The following is a 17,586-nucleotide window of genomic DNA, read 5'->3' as shown; positions in this document are numbered from 1 at the left end:
GACATACGGTATTGTAATAGTATAACCACACAAGATGGCATTGGATATAATGTTTTAACTATATCGCTTTCTAGGGTCCCATAATGACCATTTGTATGTATAATAGTGTCAAAAATATTCTGATTGAATTAATTGTATTGAACTAATATGTTTTTTTGAAGAAAATGCTAATATTTCTTTGCATCTCTACTTTGCATTTCTCATTCTTAGTCAAGTAAATTTTCAGTTATTCTCAGAAGTTACCTATTTCTCAACTTCTCTTCAGACTTTTTCTTCCTCTCATCATCTGGAATTCAAGATTCTCAACCAAAACTCTAGTTTTTAATTTCAAATTTGTCTTATTTTCTCTCTTATTTGATATTTGCCAGCCAGGAGCATTTTTACTGGTTCTCTCTCAGCCCTAGAATTTTTCTTCCTTCTCAGTCAGCCTCATGACTTTTTTCAAGCCCCAGCTAAAATCCCATCTGATAGGAGAATCTTTTCCTGATCCCTTTTAATGCTAATTTTTGTTGTTGTTATTGAGTCTTTTCAGTCATGCCCAACTCTTGGTGTCCCCATTGGTGTTTTCTTAGTAAAGGTAATGAAGTAGTTTGCCATTTTCTTCTCTATCTCTTTTTACAGGTAAGGAAACTGAGGCAAATAGGATTAAATTACTTTTCCAGGGTCATACAGCTAGCAAATGTCTGAGGTCATATTTTGAACTTGGGAAGATAAACCTTCCTGACTCTGGGCCCAGTACTCTAATACCTGCGTTTTCCTTCCGTTGATTTTCTCCAGTTTGTCCTGTATCTATCCTGTTTATGTGTAAGTGTTTTCCTGTTTCTCCCTCATTAGACTGTAAGCCCCTGGCAGGCAGGAGGAGAAAACAGTTTTCCTTGGATACCTGGCACTTGGCACAGTGTCTTTAATGAATGCTTATTTCTTGGCTGACTTGACCGACTGAAAACTGAATCATGGACTGTTTCTGTACCCCCTCCTTCATGGACGAGCCGGCCTCCTGGGTTCCTTCCAACTCTCTGGAGTGGTTCTATAAAAACTGAGGTCCACGGTCACCGGCCAGTGCCTGACCCACCTATCTGATACTTCAATTACAGAGCAGCCTCAGGGCCTTCCGAGGCCAGACTTCATAAAATCAAAGTAGGAACAGTCCCCGGGGGGCTGTCGAGCCTCGTGGTGCCTGGACGAGAATCCTTTCTAGACGGTCTCTGACAAGTGCCCGCTTTACTTTGGATCCCCACGGGCGGCAGAGCCCAGTGTAGCCCGTTGTCCTTGTGGAGAGCTCTGCTCCGTGAAACGCGTAGCCTTGTGCCTGAGAGCACGCAGATCCATCCAGGCTCATCTTTGCGGGGCAGTTCTTCCATCCCACCTCGCTATTTGTCCTGGCTCAGAATAGCGGGGGAAGCGAGCTAGGCAGAGAATCGCTAGAAGAGAATTCTGGCAGGTATTCCCTTCTTGAAGTCGGGGGAGGAGAAAGCCTGGCGACCGTGCTCAGGACAGACGCGGCGACGGAGGCCACTCGTCCCAGAAGGCTTGCCTGTGCCGGCGGTGACCGCTTCATCTTCTGTGCCTCCCCATCACCGTGTTAGTGGTTTACCTTTGGGGATTAATTGGATTTGGGCATTCATTCCAAAGTCAACCCATGGTTATTGGCTACAGATCCTTCCCACGTTTCCATTCTCATTGCTGTTTGCTAAGGTTAGATTCTCTTACTGAACGCTTGGAATTTTGAATGTTCCTGGTCCCCCTTCATGACCCCAGACTTTCTCTCCTGCCATTGAGCTTGCAGATCCCCACCAGACTCTGTCCTAATGTTACATTTTTATTCTTCACTCTGCTTCTTCATGCCACCGTGGAGTCGCATCTCAGGAGGAAAACACACACATTCAAGAGGGCTGGGAAAGGTTTCTTGTAGAAGAAACTGACTTTTGAAGACATCCAGATTGCAGAGATGGAGAGCATTCTAGACCCAGGGGGATAGTCGGTGAAAATGCAGGGGTGGCCGGTGGGTGTCCTGCTTGGGAGAAAGCAGAGCTCTCAAGTGTCCCTGGATCATAGGGCACACGGAAGAAAGGCACTGAATATGGAACAAAGTGATCCTGTTTTCTAAGGACCAGTCTCATGAAAACAGAGGTGCTGACGTCGCCAGGAGGCTTGCCGCTTGGTGATGAATTCTTTGGCCCTGTGAAGCAAAAATGTAAACGAGCCTGCAGGCCTGTGGAATTACAGGTCACGAGCTTCTGTAGTCAATGGCAGCTGAGAAGATAGGCGTGCTAAGGATGATAGGGATTTTGATGACAACAAAGATCTACAAATGTTTTTATATCAATTTTTTTTTCACCATTAAGGACAGTAGAGTCTCATACTGTGACTCTAATTTTAAAGAATAGTAAGAGAACAAAGACAGGAAAAACAGCTGGAATTAATCTTTTTTTTTTTAATAGAGATCTATACCAGGTGTGACAATATAGTTGTATGGATATTTAGGGATCGATTCACAACATACATATGAGTGGAGGCAGGGCAGGAGACCAAAGTTGAGAGAAGAAATCTTAGATATTATTATTACTTTTTTTAAAAGACTGAAAAGCAATTTGATAGAGTAAAAAATCTTGCAGTAAGACATCTCCCACTTCAAAACTATTCCAGCTGTCCATCACGTTCTTTTTCCACATGAGGGAACTAAGAATGTTAAAAGAGTTGACCAGGGAGCAGCTGGATGGCTCAGTGGATTGAGAGCCAGGCCTAGAGAGGGGAGGTCCTGGGTTCAAATGTGACCTCAGCTGTGTGACCCTGGGCAAGTCACCTAACCCCCATTGTTTAACCCTTACTGCTCTTCTGCCTTAGAACCAATACACAGGATTGATTCCAAGATGGAAGGTAAGGGTATTAAATCAAGAGTTGACCAATGGCAGAGAGATAGCAAGTGGCAGAGGCAGAATTTGAACCCGCGTCCTATAACTCACAGTAAGGTGCTTTTTCCCCACCCCACCATCATGATTATCACGATTGCCATTTTTTGCATCTGCCATAGTGCTCACTGCAGCGCTGAATGCATGGTTGATTCCTTTGAATAGCTTGAGTGCTCTCCCAGACACAGGTAACAGAACGGGGAGCTCTCCTGCCCAGTGCCAGTTAATTTTGGTAGTAAGCAAACGCATCCTCTATTACATCCCCCTTGGACGGCGCCGGTCACAGCTGCATCCTGATCAGCCAGGCTCGGCTGTGGTGGAGCGGGCTCCCCTGGCTGCTTAGTGCAAATCTCGAGAGTTCTCAAGTTCTTCACCCCCAACTTGCTTTTCTTCTTCTTTGGGGTTTTAACCACATTTTCCTGACGTCAGTTAAGCCGTGTTCCTTCTTGTTCTGTCTCTCTTGATTAATGAGGGTAATTGACCCCTGTCTCTTTATAACACAATCCAAAGCAATTTGTTTTTATATAGTGGTTCTCCAGGAGCTGTCACAAAACTGCTTTACCAAAAGAGCTCATTATCCAGCCTAGACGAAGGAGACTTTAAAGAGATGAAGTGACTCGAGGTCCCTTGGGGAGGAAGGAGAAGTCTAAGCAGGTGGTGCAGCACTAGGAAACAGCGCTGCTCCTGGGGCATGGGAATGAGCGGCCTGTGCTGAAAGGAAGGGACTGGGCCAAAGAATCACTTGGGGTTCCCTCCATCCAACTTGAATAATTCCACGCGTCTGACTCCCTGAAGAAGTAGGCATGATTTTAGGATTCTGGGCAAAAGGGATAGGATGGGAACCTGGTTTTTTATGCTTTCATCTAGTTGGAATAAAAAATGAATATTTATTAAGCTGTTCCTTATTAAGATAGTTCCTAGGTTATCCCCCTCCCCCCCCCCCCTTAGAAATAAGCCCTTTCCTTCAGGAGCTCACAAGGGGATGCAGCAGGTATAAGGAGAGAAGGGAAGAGAGGAATCGGGTCTCAGAAAAGGCGGTGGTGCTTTTCAGAAGCTTCGGATTGCGTCAGGTGGTGTGTAGGATTGCCTACACGAGGAAAAGTAGGTAAAGAATTGAATTAGGGCGCATGGAAAGAGCTTTGTTTGGAGAACCATTGTGTATTGTTTTGGGTCCAGAAACGGGAAGGATAGGTCCTTGATGACTTTGCTTTTACTTAATGGACAATGAAGATCGAGGCAGTTGTGCCCATCATATAGAGCCAGGCTACATAAGCCATTGGGGATTTCTTGGGATTTATCTTTGTTGTCACCTTCATTTTAACTTAAATGTTCCATGACTGTTCATCGAGGGATTCAGTGACTGCAGGTTGCTTGTTCCAGTGTCCCTCAGAGCTAGCTCCAGGTCTAATTGTAACCCTCATAACGAATAAGGGAAAAGAGAGGCCCAAGTAAGGAGGTGTGGAAGTTAAGAGAGGACCATGAAGGAGGCGGACCCGGCTACAGAAAGGTCCAGGAAAGAGACCCAGGGAGGCTAACAGCCGCTGCATCTGAGAAAGTCCAGGCATGGATGGGGCAGTCATAGAGGTCAGCGTCCGGGGAAGGACCTTTGGAGGATAGAAATACTGAGGTTAAGAAATCAATCTAGATGCGGACTTTTCTACATTTCTAAATGATACATTTCTGAATATTATAATAATCTGTTGTTTTTTGCCTTCAAGCTTAAAGTCTTTTCCATCTCTAGAAAATGATGACATACACTTTCTTCTCTTGAAAGGGAGAGGGATACTGCTGGTGCCGAATATTGCTTAATGTTGGCATCTTACACAGGCTGTCACATCAGGGTTGTTCTGTTTGTTAGTTTTTCATAACTATTTCTTTTCTTTTGCTGGTTGTGTGTGATGTGTTTGGGGGGTTGGGAGATAGCGACAGATGTCTGTGGTGTAAAAACAGAAGCCAACCATCCAGCTTTAAAAAATAAGCTAAATTCTCTCAATTTGAGATTTCCTAGAATTCTTTTTTTTCCATCATCTTTGAATCTGAAGAAGCAAACCAGTCCTTTACCTAAAGATCCCAGGCAACGGTACTAGTAACTCACATTTCTATCCATTTTACATCCTTCACTTGGACTTAGTGGGTGCTCGTGTGGAGACCTTCAGGACGTGTGCTGGACTCCAGCGGCCTCTTGTCCAGTTTTCTTTTTCCCTCACGGAGAGAGAAGAGGATGAATCTTATGCGGAGAAAGTTCTGCTATGTCAGGAAAAGGAATTCCATTGATCCAGATAGCTTCGGAGAGAAGAATGTTAGGCCCGGAGGGGACCTTCACAGCTTTGGTTGTGTGAGTTCCCTCCTTTTTATGGCTGAGGACGTTAGAGCTAAGAAAGGTTGGTTGTCCAGGGTCACACAGCCAGTCGTGGCACATCCAACGCTTCGTCCCAGCTCTCTTTCCCAGACGTGTTCTCTGAATCTCACCGTGCCCCCACCTCACCTGGCGATGCTACCTTTGACCTCGAAGACAGTCTCCAAAACTAGATGATTATAGACTCTCTCCAAGAAATCAACTCAACCTTAAAAAAGCAACAGACCAACAATAACAACTTTTATTATTGCAAGGAAAGGGGTTTGGTCCTTTTAAGAAGTTCGACTGTAAAGTGGAAGAACTTATCAGCGGGACAGAGAAGCTCCAAGGGAGGCAGCAGAGATGGAGCCGTAAATGTGGGGGCTTCATGTTTCTTTGAGAAGGTCGGAGATAGCTGTAGAGGCACCAGCCGAGGCACCATTTCAGTCAAGAAAAAAACAGGGCAACAGAGAAGCGTTAAAGGAGTTGTTAACCTTTTCTTTCTCTATTGACTTGGGGTGGTTTGGAGGGTGGATAGCCCTGACGTGGTTACAGATAAATGTTGGGGTTTGAATTTTGGCCTTTATTTTAACTAAAGCACGACTGCTTTCAAAGGAAAAGGAAGGGAACGTATTCTAATTTCTTAATTTTTTTAAAGAAAATTTTCAAGCGAATCGAACTCGATGCCTTTTTTTCCTCTTAGCTCTTCATCCCTATATAAACCTGCCCACTGATCCAGTGCTACTGTGAACATAATCACCACCATCTGACCTCGAATGCAATCCACCTGCCCCCTTCCTCCATTTCTAGTCTTCTTACACCTCACATCCTGACTCTCATTCTTCCGTCTAGTGACCATGGGCTCCTGGCTGTTCCATGAACAAGACACACCGTCTCTCATCTTAAAGCCTTTTCTCTGACTGTCTCCCATTCCTGGAATGCTTTCCCCTCCTCTCCTCCAACTGTGGACGCCCTTGGCTTTTCCCTAAGGGACAACTAAAACCCTCCCTGCCCTAATGCCTCTTACTTACTTTCCTTTTTAAGTTATTTCCTATTTATCCCATACAGCTATTTAATTATTTCCTTTGTAGTTTATTTGTTTTAATTCCTATTTATTTTTATTTATATCCAAATATATAACTTGATATACATATATATCTATATCTATTTACATGCTATTCCCCCTAAACCCCAGTAAATTGTAAAATCCTTGGGGGCAGGAATTTTGTTTAACCCCTTTTTGTATCTTGGCACATAGTAGGTGCTTAATAAATATTTCTGGTTTAATCAATTAAAATTAATTAACTATTAGGGCTAGGTTTTAACATTGTTATTATTTATTATTATTTTTTATTTACCCATTCAACAGTAGAAGTATCAGCAAACTACTTGACTATCTCTAGTTTGGCCTAACAAGTGCTCTTTCAATCTGTTTTATCGTATACAGGTTATACTGGACAGGACTTTGACTGGGCAGATTATCAGAAACAGCATGGTGCCGAGGCTGCGCCTCACTTCTGTTTCAGAAATGTAAGTGTGTTCTTTGTTACTGAAAATAAATAAGATTTTTGTCCAGGGTTGGTGCTCTTTCCTTGGTTGGTTGACATACTGTTTTCTTTCTCCTCCTTCATGGCATGTATTAAAACTTGAACGATTATCTTTTGTGGATAAGTATCCTGTCTGTTGGGGCTCTCGTGGAGGCCTGAGACACCAATTTGCTCAGTGGATCCATAGGCGAGTCATTTAGCCTCTATCTGCCTTGGTTTCCTCAACTGTAAAATGGGGATCACAACATCTGGTGTTCTGTTTCCAAGTTCTTTTGTAGCGTCTCAGGAATGTGCAAGGACAGGAGACATCATGATCTTGTCCTATCCTAAAAACATTGGAATTTTTTTAAAAAATTAAAAAAATTGTTAATGCATTTATTTAATTAATTAATTTAGAATAAGAGTTTTTGAATCAAGTCTCTGACCTGGTTGCCTGTGAGCCTTAAATGCTATCCCAGGAGTGTTACAAATGACTGAACTCTGCCACCTCCCAAGCACATCCTGAAAGCACATTCTCCAAACCCCCTTAAACATGTACCTATGCTTTAGTTTGAGGAAATTCAAAGACTTTTAATTGGCTTATTCTTTTATATTCTCTTCTTACCTAGTTTATTTCAAGGCGCTCTTATTGGTATAGGCCATGTTAACCATAATTAAATATGAGAATACCTTATTTTACATACAGTGATTGCCTCCTTAAATAGTTTGTGGAAATGATTCATTTTTTATTTCATGGTAGTCATTGGAAACAACAGGCTCATACATTTAGCGCTAGAAGGGACCTTGGAAGTCATTAAATTCAACCAATCTCTTTTTGCAGATAGCAAAACGCGTCTCCCCTCAATTTGAGTGACTTGCCCAAGACCACAAAGAGTGAATAGTAGAGCCACAATGGAAATTCTGGTTCTCTGATTCAAAGAAGGGGAGGGGATAAAGCTTTATAGAACACTATGTGGAATTGAGATTTTAGTGGACTCCAGGCTCAGAAAGAGTCACCACTGTGACCTGACAGTCCAAAATGCTAATTGGATTATGAGTAGAGTATAAAACATCAGTACAGGCCCAGCCTATTCCACACTGATCACACCCTATCTGTAGTTTAGGCAGGCACCACATTAGGGAGGATATTGATCCATCCGCTGTATTCCAAGGAGACAAGCACCTGCGATGTACCAGACGCTGTGCTAGGCCCTGAGGTCAGAAAAAGAGGGAAAAGCCTGACCGGCGTTCAAGGCCAAAACCATGGACTCTCCAGGCTGTACAAAGAAAGACTCCCAGGCACAGAACATCCGGCCTTCAAGTATTTAAAGGGATGGTGGGTGGGGAAAAAGTGGTGTTTCCTCTGCTTGGTCCTCGAGGGCCTTCCATCCAAGCAGCATTTATTATGGCCTTACTGTGTTCTAAGCATGTCTACTGAGGCCTTGGGATACAAAAGACAAGCTGAAACAGTTCCTGCCCTCTTGGCCCCTTTGGCTTCCATTCCAGTGGGGGAGACAGCATTTATAAATGAGTCCATAGGAGATGAATGCAGGGCAGAAGGGTGTATAGTATCTATGTGTATGTTCTATATCCTTCTGCACATATATATGCATATGGATGCTATGTATTTTCTGCAATAATAGCCTCTGTATCTGCATGATATTACATGTAGACGCTATGTATTTTCTGCAATAGCCTCTGTATCTGCATATTACATGTAGACACTATGTATTTTCTGCAATAGCCTCTGTATCTGCATGATATTACATGTAGACGCTATATATTTTCTGCATGAATAGTCTCTGTATCTGTGTGATATTACATGTAGACGCTACATATTTTCTGCATAGACTGTCCTGCATGTATATTTCAGACATATAGGTTATATATCTTTTAGCATGCATATTCCCTAGATATCCTTCTGTGTGTGTATATATTATATATGCTACACATATAAATATGTGTATGTGTGTGTGTATCCCTTATAGCAAGATTCTTTCTGTGACATGGATTCCTTTGGCAATCAAGTGAAGTCCATCAACCCCTTTTTAGGAAAAAAAAAAGATTTATAAATATCTAATATAAAACTCATGGGATTACAAAAAACAAACCAACAAACTATGTTTAAATAGTTATTGAGCTGTTTTTCTAAGTCCATGGATCCTCGGTTAAAAATCCCTTCCTCAGAGGGGAGGCACTAGTAGGTGGCAGGGAAAGGGGAGAAGGCCTCCTTGGAGGGAGGCATTGATATGTTTTGAAGGAAGTTGGATAATTTTTTTTTAATATTGTATTTATGTAATTAATTGATATAACTAAGTTGGATCCTCTCTGAGGCTGAAGTGAAGAGGGGGAGGAATATCCCAGGCACAGGGGCCAGCCAGTATAAAGAAACAGATGGTCCCTGGACTGTCATGAGTGATGAGGCGCTAGTAGGCTAGTATAATTGTACTGTAGAGTGTTTTTAAAAGAAATAGTCTCTTAAGGCTGGAAGCTTAGGAAGAGGCTAGCTTGTAAAGACATTTAAATAGCAAACAGAGGTGTTTATGGTTGATTTTAGATGCAATAGGCTTCTAGGTTCATCCATTATACCCCCAGGAACCACAGAGAACTCCCTGAGAGTTTTCTTACTGTAATTTTTTTTTCCCTGCCAAAGGAGATATTTCCACAAAAGCCTTTTTGAATCCAAACATCTCTACCTAGTTTCCATTTTTAAGTGCCAAGCATCCTTCCTGACTTTAGACATTTCCTTAGTTCTTCCATCACTGGGACCCTCTGCGACTCTGCCTCGGCTCCTCCCACTGTCACAAAAGCTTTAAAATAGAGGGGCTCCCACATGGCCACCATCCCCCGCCAGCTCTTGAACCTTGACGGATGTTCTCTGAAGATGAAATTGGTTTTAATGAGTTTGTTGTTGTTCCTGCTGCTGCTGCTGCTGCTGTTGTTATGTATTCATTAGTAGAACGCTCATTGCAAAAATGCTCCCTTTTGTTGACTGGCTCTCAACTTATTTAATAGGCAGGATTATAATCTGCCTGTTGGCATCTGCCTTGCATTAACTGGCAAGTTGTTGAATTTGTCAGCTTGCTACAAGCTCCTTTGGATAGAATGCTTATTATAAATTCATTCTTTAATCACACATCTCCAGTGTAGCACAGCCAATCTCACATGGAAGTGCACGCATTGTCGCCATTTCCCTGGGGATGTTTAACCATTGCAGGCAGTTATGAAATGGAGAGACACAGCCAAATGCTTAGTAAAATAAACTCACCGGTAACTGTTTTGTTATTGATCCTTTACAAATTAGCCTCAAGCAGGGAGTTGATATGAAAGTAGGTTGTATAGTGATAGTTTTTCTTGGGTAACTAGAAGAGGAAGAAGCCGTGTAACTCACTCACCAAGACGGTTAGGAGGCATCCTGGCAGGTGTTTAAAAGAAGCTCGATGCCCAAAGGACAGGGAATGTGTTTGAGTCAGACTTCACAAAGAATAATAATAGCATGGAACCAACAGCGTGATTCAGATATAATTGGGTGCAAATAACTTCCATTCCCCTCACATCGAAGTATATGTGTTTTCTTCCGCTTAAAGACTCTATCTGACTTTAATTGAATGACACAGAGGTGTTACACAGTAACGAGACAGATTTCTTTGACATGTGACGATCCGGGTCATTACTTTATAGTCTTGTATCGTGGGCGTACAATACCAGATATGCATATTTTTCCTCAAATATTTTAATTCACTCTATACAATTTTTTGGACTAAGTAATCTTTGGGTAAGCAGGTTCATGCTGAAGCAGTTGTAGGAGTTGTTACTATCCATCTAAGTAAAGCATGGGAAAAGAGGTAAAGAGAGTCATCCCACTAATCACTGATTCTACTTTAATTTCATGAATTTTCTAGTTTTTCCTTTTTCTTACTTTTCTTTTTTCTTCCTTTGTTTGCTTTTGGTCACTCCTTGTTTCATTAGTAGCCCTCCTTTGCCTGATCCCCTCTATATAATCTCAATCCTATTTATATATTAAGTATATAATTCTATATTATTGTAATTTAAGTTAGTACCTGGGCAGAATGTTGCTTGGGGATACTAGATGTGATATTTGTGTGTGTGTGACCAGATAACTCAGTTCTTTAGATATAATCAGGATTCTTATTATCTAGCAATTCTCTTGGATTTGAATCCTGTATGAATTCACTATGGATTCATTATAAATTCATTATAGATCATTCCTTAATGATAGATTTTTAGATTATTTCTTTAACTCTGCAAAAATATCTTAGAGACATATATTATCCACCATGATCATACAATTATGGGAGTATAAGAACTATTATCCTGAATATAAAAGCAAAGCAAATCTTTTTTTTTTTTTAAACCCTTACCTTCCCTCTTGGAGTCAATACTGTGTATTGGCTCCAAGGCAGAAGAGTGGTAAGGGCTAGGCAATGGGGGTCAAGTGACTTGCCCAGGGTCACACAGCTGGGAAGTGTCTGAGGCCAGATTTGAACCTAGGACCTCCCGTCTCTAGGCCTAGCTCTCAATCCACTGAGCTACCCAGCTGCCCCCTCAAAGCAAATCTTAAAAGTCCACTCAGGGTGGGTCAGTCAGTCATCTTTAATTATGAATGGTTATTTAATTATCTTCAGAAAGAATGGACTTCAAAAAAGGAAGTGTTCATTATGTTTCTTGTTCCTGGGCATTATTTTTAAAGATTGGTCCAGGAAGGACTTTGAAATTGTGGATTAACAGTATTTATTAAGCCTGTATTATGTGCCAGGTACTGTGCTAAGTGCTAAGAATACAAATATAATGTAAAACCCAGTGGAATTGCTTATTGGCCCCTGGAGGGGGAAGGGAAGAAGGGAGGTAAAGAATATGAATCATGTAACCGTGGAAAAATATTCTAAATTAATTAATTAAATAAAATTTAAAAATGAAATTAAAATTAAAAAAAGAATGCAAATATAATCTGAGCGAAAAACACTTCTTGGACTCAGAGATCCTACTTTCTAAAGAGGGAACTGAAAAGTTGGGTTTTGGGAATGGAGTCAATAAAGAAATTCAGAGAGTTAGGCATTGAGCCAGAAGAGGAATTCTGGAGGTCCTTCCATTTCTTTAGGAATTAGGAAGTAACTCCCCTAGAAGAGGAGACCAAAAGAGTAGAAGGATCTTCTGGAGAGAGAAGGCTGCTGAGCCTGATGGAGAAAGATGTCTGTAGAGACAGGAGGGATGCCCCGGAGGAGTGACGGATGTTTGGGAGAGGACGTCCTCAGGGTCTCCCAGTAGCACCCATCATTGAGAGAGGACCCTGCTCAAGAGCTACAGAAAGAAAGATATCATTTGTACTGAGCCAATACTTGTTGTAGCACTTATGTAGGTCTACATTCTTTGGACCTTGACTCTAGAAAATAGTTATACCTTGGGGACCTTTTCCAAGTCTCCCACTAACACGTGTTTTCTCATAGTAAAGTGGGGTCAGCGAGGAGGTTAATGTCCTTTTCTGACAGAGGGATGTGGAAATGAAAATGACGTATCCGTTTGTGGCGTGTTCTCATTTTTGTTTCTCAATGAAATGCCATTTTGGTAAGTGATCATGCGATGATCGGGACAGGCTGCGTGGCATCATGAAAAATGACTGATCTCAGGGTTAGGAAGAACTGGGTTCAGATCCTACCTCTGGCACACTTTGGAGGAATCCCTTAAACCTCTCAGCACCCTAGACAGCTTTCTGAGTCCACAGGCTGGGAAGAGAGGGCCCGTGTCCCTTCCTTATGAGGGAAAAAGGCCCAGGCCCCAGCCTTCTCTCTGGCCTCACACACCAGGCCAGGAAGTTTAGGCTGAGATAAAGCCCAGCGTCTCAGATTTACAGGGATGTGGCAGGTACCACTGGCATGGGTCTATTGCTTGCCATTTCCAGAAACTCTGAAAGCCACGTAAACTCTGCACATGACCCAAGAGCCACCAAGCCTGAGGGTCTCTGCCATTGCCAAATACTTCATAAACTCACACGCTCTTTTGTTCTTTTGCTATTGATCCCTTATGAATTGCTTTCCAGTAATTGAGATTTGCCCTTTAATAGGGCGTCAGATAAGTTCTAATGGATATTGATGTAAAAATTGAAATTAATGAACATTAATTTAAAATATTTTATTTATTTTATTTCATTAATTTATAACATTACTTAAAATATTTAAGAGATTTATTAATGATCATTAATACATTGGGAAGAAGGTGGAAGAAGACACGGTTTCCTGCTTCCTCCATTTTATTGATACAAGAAAAAGAGCTGAAATAGAAGAACTAACAGGTAGAGGAAACTTTGAACTCAGTCAGAAGAACCTAGTTTGAGTCCCAGTTCTGTCATTTAGCTCTTGTGCGTCAGTCCCCCATGATCTCGATTTTCCTTAAACTATAAGAGAAGGGGGTCGGATGAGTCCTCCTTAGAGCTTTGATGCCATGAAATCTTCTATTTCCTCTGAGCCTCAGCACTCCGTCTCCCCATGGTCTGGTCCGTCCTGACTCACTGTGGGTGCTTTATTCCTTTCAGACATCATTCAGCCGTGGATTTACGAAGAATATGAAGCTTGAAGTCGTAAACCCCAGGAACCTGGGGGAGCTCTGTGTGGCCTCCGTGATCAGTGTGAAGGGAAGGTTGATGTGGCTTCACTTGGAAGGTATGTATACGCATGTGTCTGGAGCCCTGATTGGCTCCTCCAATTGCTTCTCCCCCAACACCATGCCTTTGAGCTGCCTTTATGCAAATGAGCCTTAAGTTATTCAATATTCTTAAGTAAGTGAAACTAATCAAATATAAATTCATTCCGAGCTTCTCTTCTTAACTAATAATTTCATGAAATGAGATGTTGGTGAGATAATTATGTTTGGAACACAGTGGTCTTTTTGCTTGTAGGATCATAAAAGCTAATGCTACAATCAGATTAACATGAGTCACTAAAACTGTAGTGTTGGGCTCTTATTATCTAGATAAAATATTTGCATGCTTGCATTATTTTTTTGTTTGCATTATTTTTGCTTCATTATCTTTAGTAGATGCTTTGTTTCGTTTTCCAAAAAAAAAAATAGAAATGATTAGCTTTTGTCTCAAATGTATAATAAATAGGATTTTAGCTGAGTGTGTATAGATCACTTTATGTATGTTCTGTAGGGGAGTATAAACATGATCAGTGGAGTTGGGAAGATTAAGAATTGTATTTTTTTGAAGAATGGAACACTAATGAGATTTTGGATACCTTAGAAATAAATCCATAGTTTTCATTTGCCACTTTTTCAGGAGGAAATAATTAGAATGGATTTGAGCTTTTAAAAAAACACTTCATTTTCTCCTAACATTTAATTTTGTTATTTTAGGCACTTAATAAGATAAGCGTATCTTCCTGAAAAGAAAATGTAAAAAATTAGTTTGTGTTGGTGTATTGGAATAATCTTGGCTCCGAAGGCCAGTGGTTTTTTATCTTACAAGCTTTAACAATATGGGCATCTAAGCAGAAAGTAGAAAAGCTCATTGAGATACCTTTGTCTTTCTTTATTTCCTAGAAAATAAATTTACAAAATCAAGGGTTCCTAGATAGGTCTATGGTTTTCCAAGTATCATTCCCAGCCTTATGATATTTCACATTCTAATGTTGGTTTGGCAAAGGTGGGGAGCAACTGTTCTGGGCATTAACTTTTAAAGAGAATTCTATTTGTATTGGCACCATTAGTACCCAAGAAATACTTTAAAATTCACTAACACTTCATTTTAATGACTCGTCAGTTGGATTGTAGCATTGACTTTTATGCTCATGCAGTCCATGTACTGTTCTTTGAGGTCCTGTTAAATGATATAATAATCCTCTAAAATGTTCAATTTCTCAAGTTAGTGTGTCTCAAAATGGCATGGCCTGTTAGGGTTAAAGAGAAGAGAGAGATTACATTTTGTTTTCATTACCACATTTAGGACCGAGTTGGCTGTCCTCTGAGAAATAAGATTTTTCTTGTATTTCCAAAACACTGAATTTAATTTGCACTGGGATGAAACATGTATTCCAAGGCTTAAGGTTTGTTTACATTCCTCCTTTGAAAACAAAAACGGTAAAGTTGGAAGCCCATGTTTCATTATTATTTAACACATTATGTTTAAAATTCCTCTGCAGTCATTATTTATTTAGCAGCTTATATTTTCAGAGTGCTTTACAGCTGTTAATTAGTTAACAAACACAGCAGTAATAGTGTCCTGAATTTTATAGGTGGGGAAACTAACAGAGCCATTAAGATGTGCCTGGGATTCAGTTCCAGGGATTTTGATATCCTATCTAATGTCTAGTTCACTAGATTCCATAAGTTCCCTGACCTCAAGCATTTATGAGCAACATCCAATGTTTATTTAATTTTTTATGCAATAATCACCTCATTTCAGTAGTCTGCCTTGTATGCTGTTGTATAATGGAATGAATACCCTTCAAAGATATTTCAATCAGCTTTTTATTAAGTACTCTTCACACTTCCAAAGTGGTGGTCATTTAACCTGTCATGTGAAATCTAGTTAATATAGAATATGTATACTAGATTTGGAAAGCAGAAAAAGCCCAGCTTTCTAGACCCTACAAGGGTATTTAAAAAAAATTTAGTATTCTCACCTATGTTTTAAAACTTTTAATATAATGATTTCAGTGCAAAGGATGGGGGAGAATGACAAAAATTATGTTAAAATATGCCTCAGGTTTAAGAAACAAAAGAAGTCAAAGGCTTACAGATTATTCAGAAGCCTCATGCTTTTGTATCTTGCACAATTTCTTGCATGAGAGACCTAGAAGGTGGTGAGAACAATGTAGTATTATTGTGAACTAATATCACAAAAAAATAAAGTTCATTATAGCCTAACTGAAAGGAAATGTCTGGTTATTGATGTGGGAAGTTCTATCAGAATCAATCATGCATGCAGGTAGTCAAACATTCAGCTACTTAGATCAGAGGTCAACCTCAACAGCAAGTCACTTGCATATAGTTATAATGGTTTCAACCTGACATATCAAAATAAGCCATCAGTGCCAGGAAATGGAAGAAGCAGAAATATTGACCTTAATTACCAACAGTTTCAGAAAAAAACAAAAACAGATGTAAATCATTCACTGCAATAAGGAAGCACTAAGACTCCTAAAACCATATTAATGATCATAATGCCAAAGGAAAAGACTTGGAAGTCAAGGCCAACCTTGGTTTAGAATAGAACGATATCTGCAAAACACTACAGAAAAGTGTTCAGAATGTTAGAAGCCGCAGTAACTCATAAAACGGTGGAAGCAAGGATGAGTCTTCAAAATGTATGGAGTAAAAGCCAACTGTATACCACCTCCTCTATATGGTAGATGAAGGACAATAAGATTCTGGGAAATGGAGCCAATGTTTTATAGCTTCTTAGTGGCTTAATACCAGAGGAATTCCTCTTTTAGGAAGTAGAAGTGGTGCATGAGAAAATGAAAATAGCAAAAGTAGTTAGAGCAAGCCGAGAATACAGGGAGGAAATCTGTAGACTTTTGGTCTCCACAATCATGGCCCCCAGGCATGGTCTGTGCTGTAATCTGCCAAACAGAAGGCTCCTCTTGAGCACCGCCATTCGCCCGGTATTGGCTTGGCACCTCCTCTGCGCTGCCCTCTCTCACTTCTTCCCATCAGACAGAGGTGGGCTTCTGGACATAGTTGTGCTCGAACCCGCTGGGCTACCTCTGCCTGTCCCTATTCAGGTGCCATTGGGAAACCTTCCAGCTCCTTTTCCTTGCCCCTGTTGAGCATCTTAGAGGACGGAGACTGTTTGCTAGGGCGGTGACTCATGACCGAAAGCCCTCCTGCCCTCTCCTCTTTTTGATTCTGTGTGACATAGAGTAAATCCAATGAGATGGCCCGCCGTGAAGGGCTTGCCCTCCGCATTGAGATCTCATTATGTTCTTCCCCCCACCCCCATGATAAGCCCCTTTAAAATTTCTCTATATCTGGGGGCCGCTAACTGGCTCAGAGATTTGAGAGCCAGGCTTGGAGACAGCAAGCGCTGGGTTCAGATCTGGCCTCAGATACTTCCTAGCTGTGTAACTCTGGGCTCTTCTGCCAGGGAACCAATGCAGAATATTGATTCTAAGACAGAAGGGAAGAAGGGTTTTTTTAAAATTCCCTATTTCTCTTGATGGTTCTACCTTCTTCCTAAGTGTTCCAGTGCGCTACTCAGTTCTCAGTTGTCACATCATGTCTTTTCAGTGTCCACGTGATTTTTCTCACCTCCATCCCTTTCACTCCTGTGGCCAGCACTCTGCAAGCCGGCAGGCACCTTGCCCGGGTGAGGACAGCCTCTCCCTGGTCCATTCTTCACATACACGCCAAAGGCCTGACTGCGTCTCCCCCACGGGCTCCCTAGGGCTCTCTAGTCAGTCAGCTGCTTTCTCTGGCATTGGAAGCCTTCACAGCCACCCTTAACCCACCTGCATTCAGGAGGTCAGCCCCATCTTGCCGCTTTCTCACTCGTACAGAAACAATAAGAAAGCTAAACATCACTAAGAAATTAACGTGTCTAAGCAGAACCACATAAGGAAAGAGAAAGAATTTAAACTGAGGACTTTCTGTGGAGATGAAATCAGGCCCACTCACTTTGTTTGCTTTGTGCATGAGGATATATATGGATGCAGATATACGCGGGTCTACACACACATCGATATGCAGAGAAACATGACTCCTGCTGAGAAGCTGTTATGTTTTCTGACTTTATTATCTATTATTTTTGATTGTCATGTTGTAGAGTAATTGATAAAAACTAAACAAAAATTAATATACT

The 17,586-nt window shown here is 41.2% G+C and overlaps 1 protein-coding gene across 5 annotated transcripts in view; it reads left to right on the top strand.

Annotated features, from left to right (window-relative positions):
* SFMBT2 (Scm like with four mbt domains 2) overlaps positions 1-17,586 on the top strand; it is a 285,508-nt gene that overhangs the window by 187,696 nt on the left and 80,226 nt on the right. For all 5 annotated transcript variants that reach the window (XM_007503935.2, XM_007503933.3, XM_007503934.3 and 2 more), the window contains 2 exons: positions 6,692-6,774; positions 13,318-13,444. In XM_007503935.2, coding sequence (XP_007503997.1) covers positions 6,692-6,774; positions 13,318-13,444 — 210 coding nt within the window. The remainder of the gene's footprint in view (positions 1-6,691; positions 6,775-13,317; positions 13,445-17,586) is intronic.

Source organism: Monodelphis domestica, chromosome 5, assembly GCF_027887165.1.
Source record: "Monodelphis domestica isolate mMonDom1 chromosome 5, mMonDom1.pri, whole genome shotgun sequence".
Taxonomy (NCBI): Eukaryota; Metazoa; Chordata; class Mammalia; order Didelphimorphia; family Didelphidae; genus Monodelphis; species Monodelphis domestica.
Note: the sequence above shows the minus strand (reverse complement) of the source record. Positions and strands in the feature narration are given on the sequence as shown.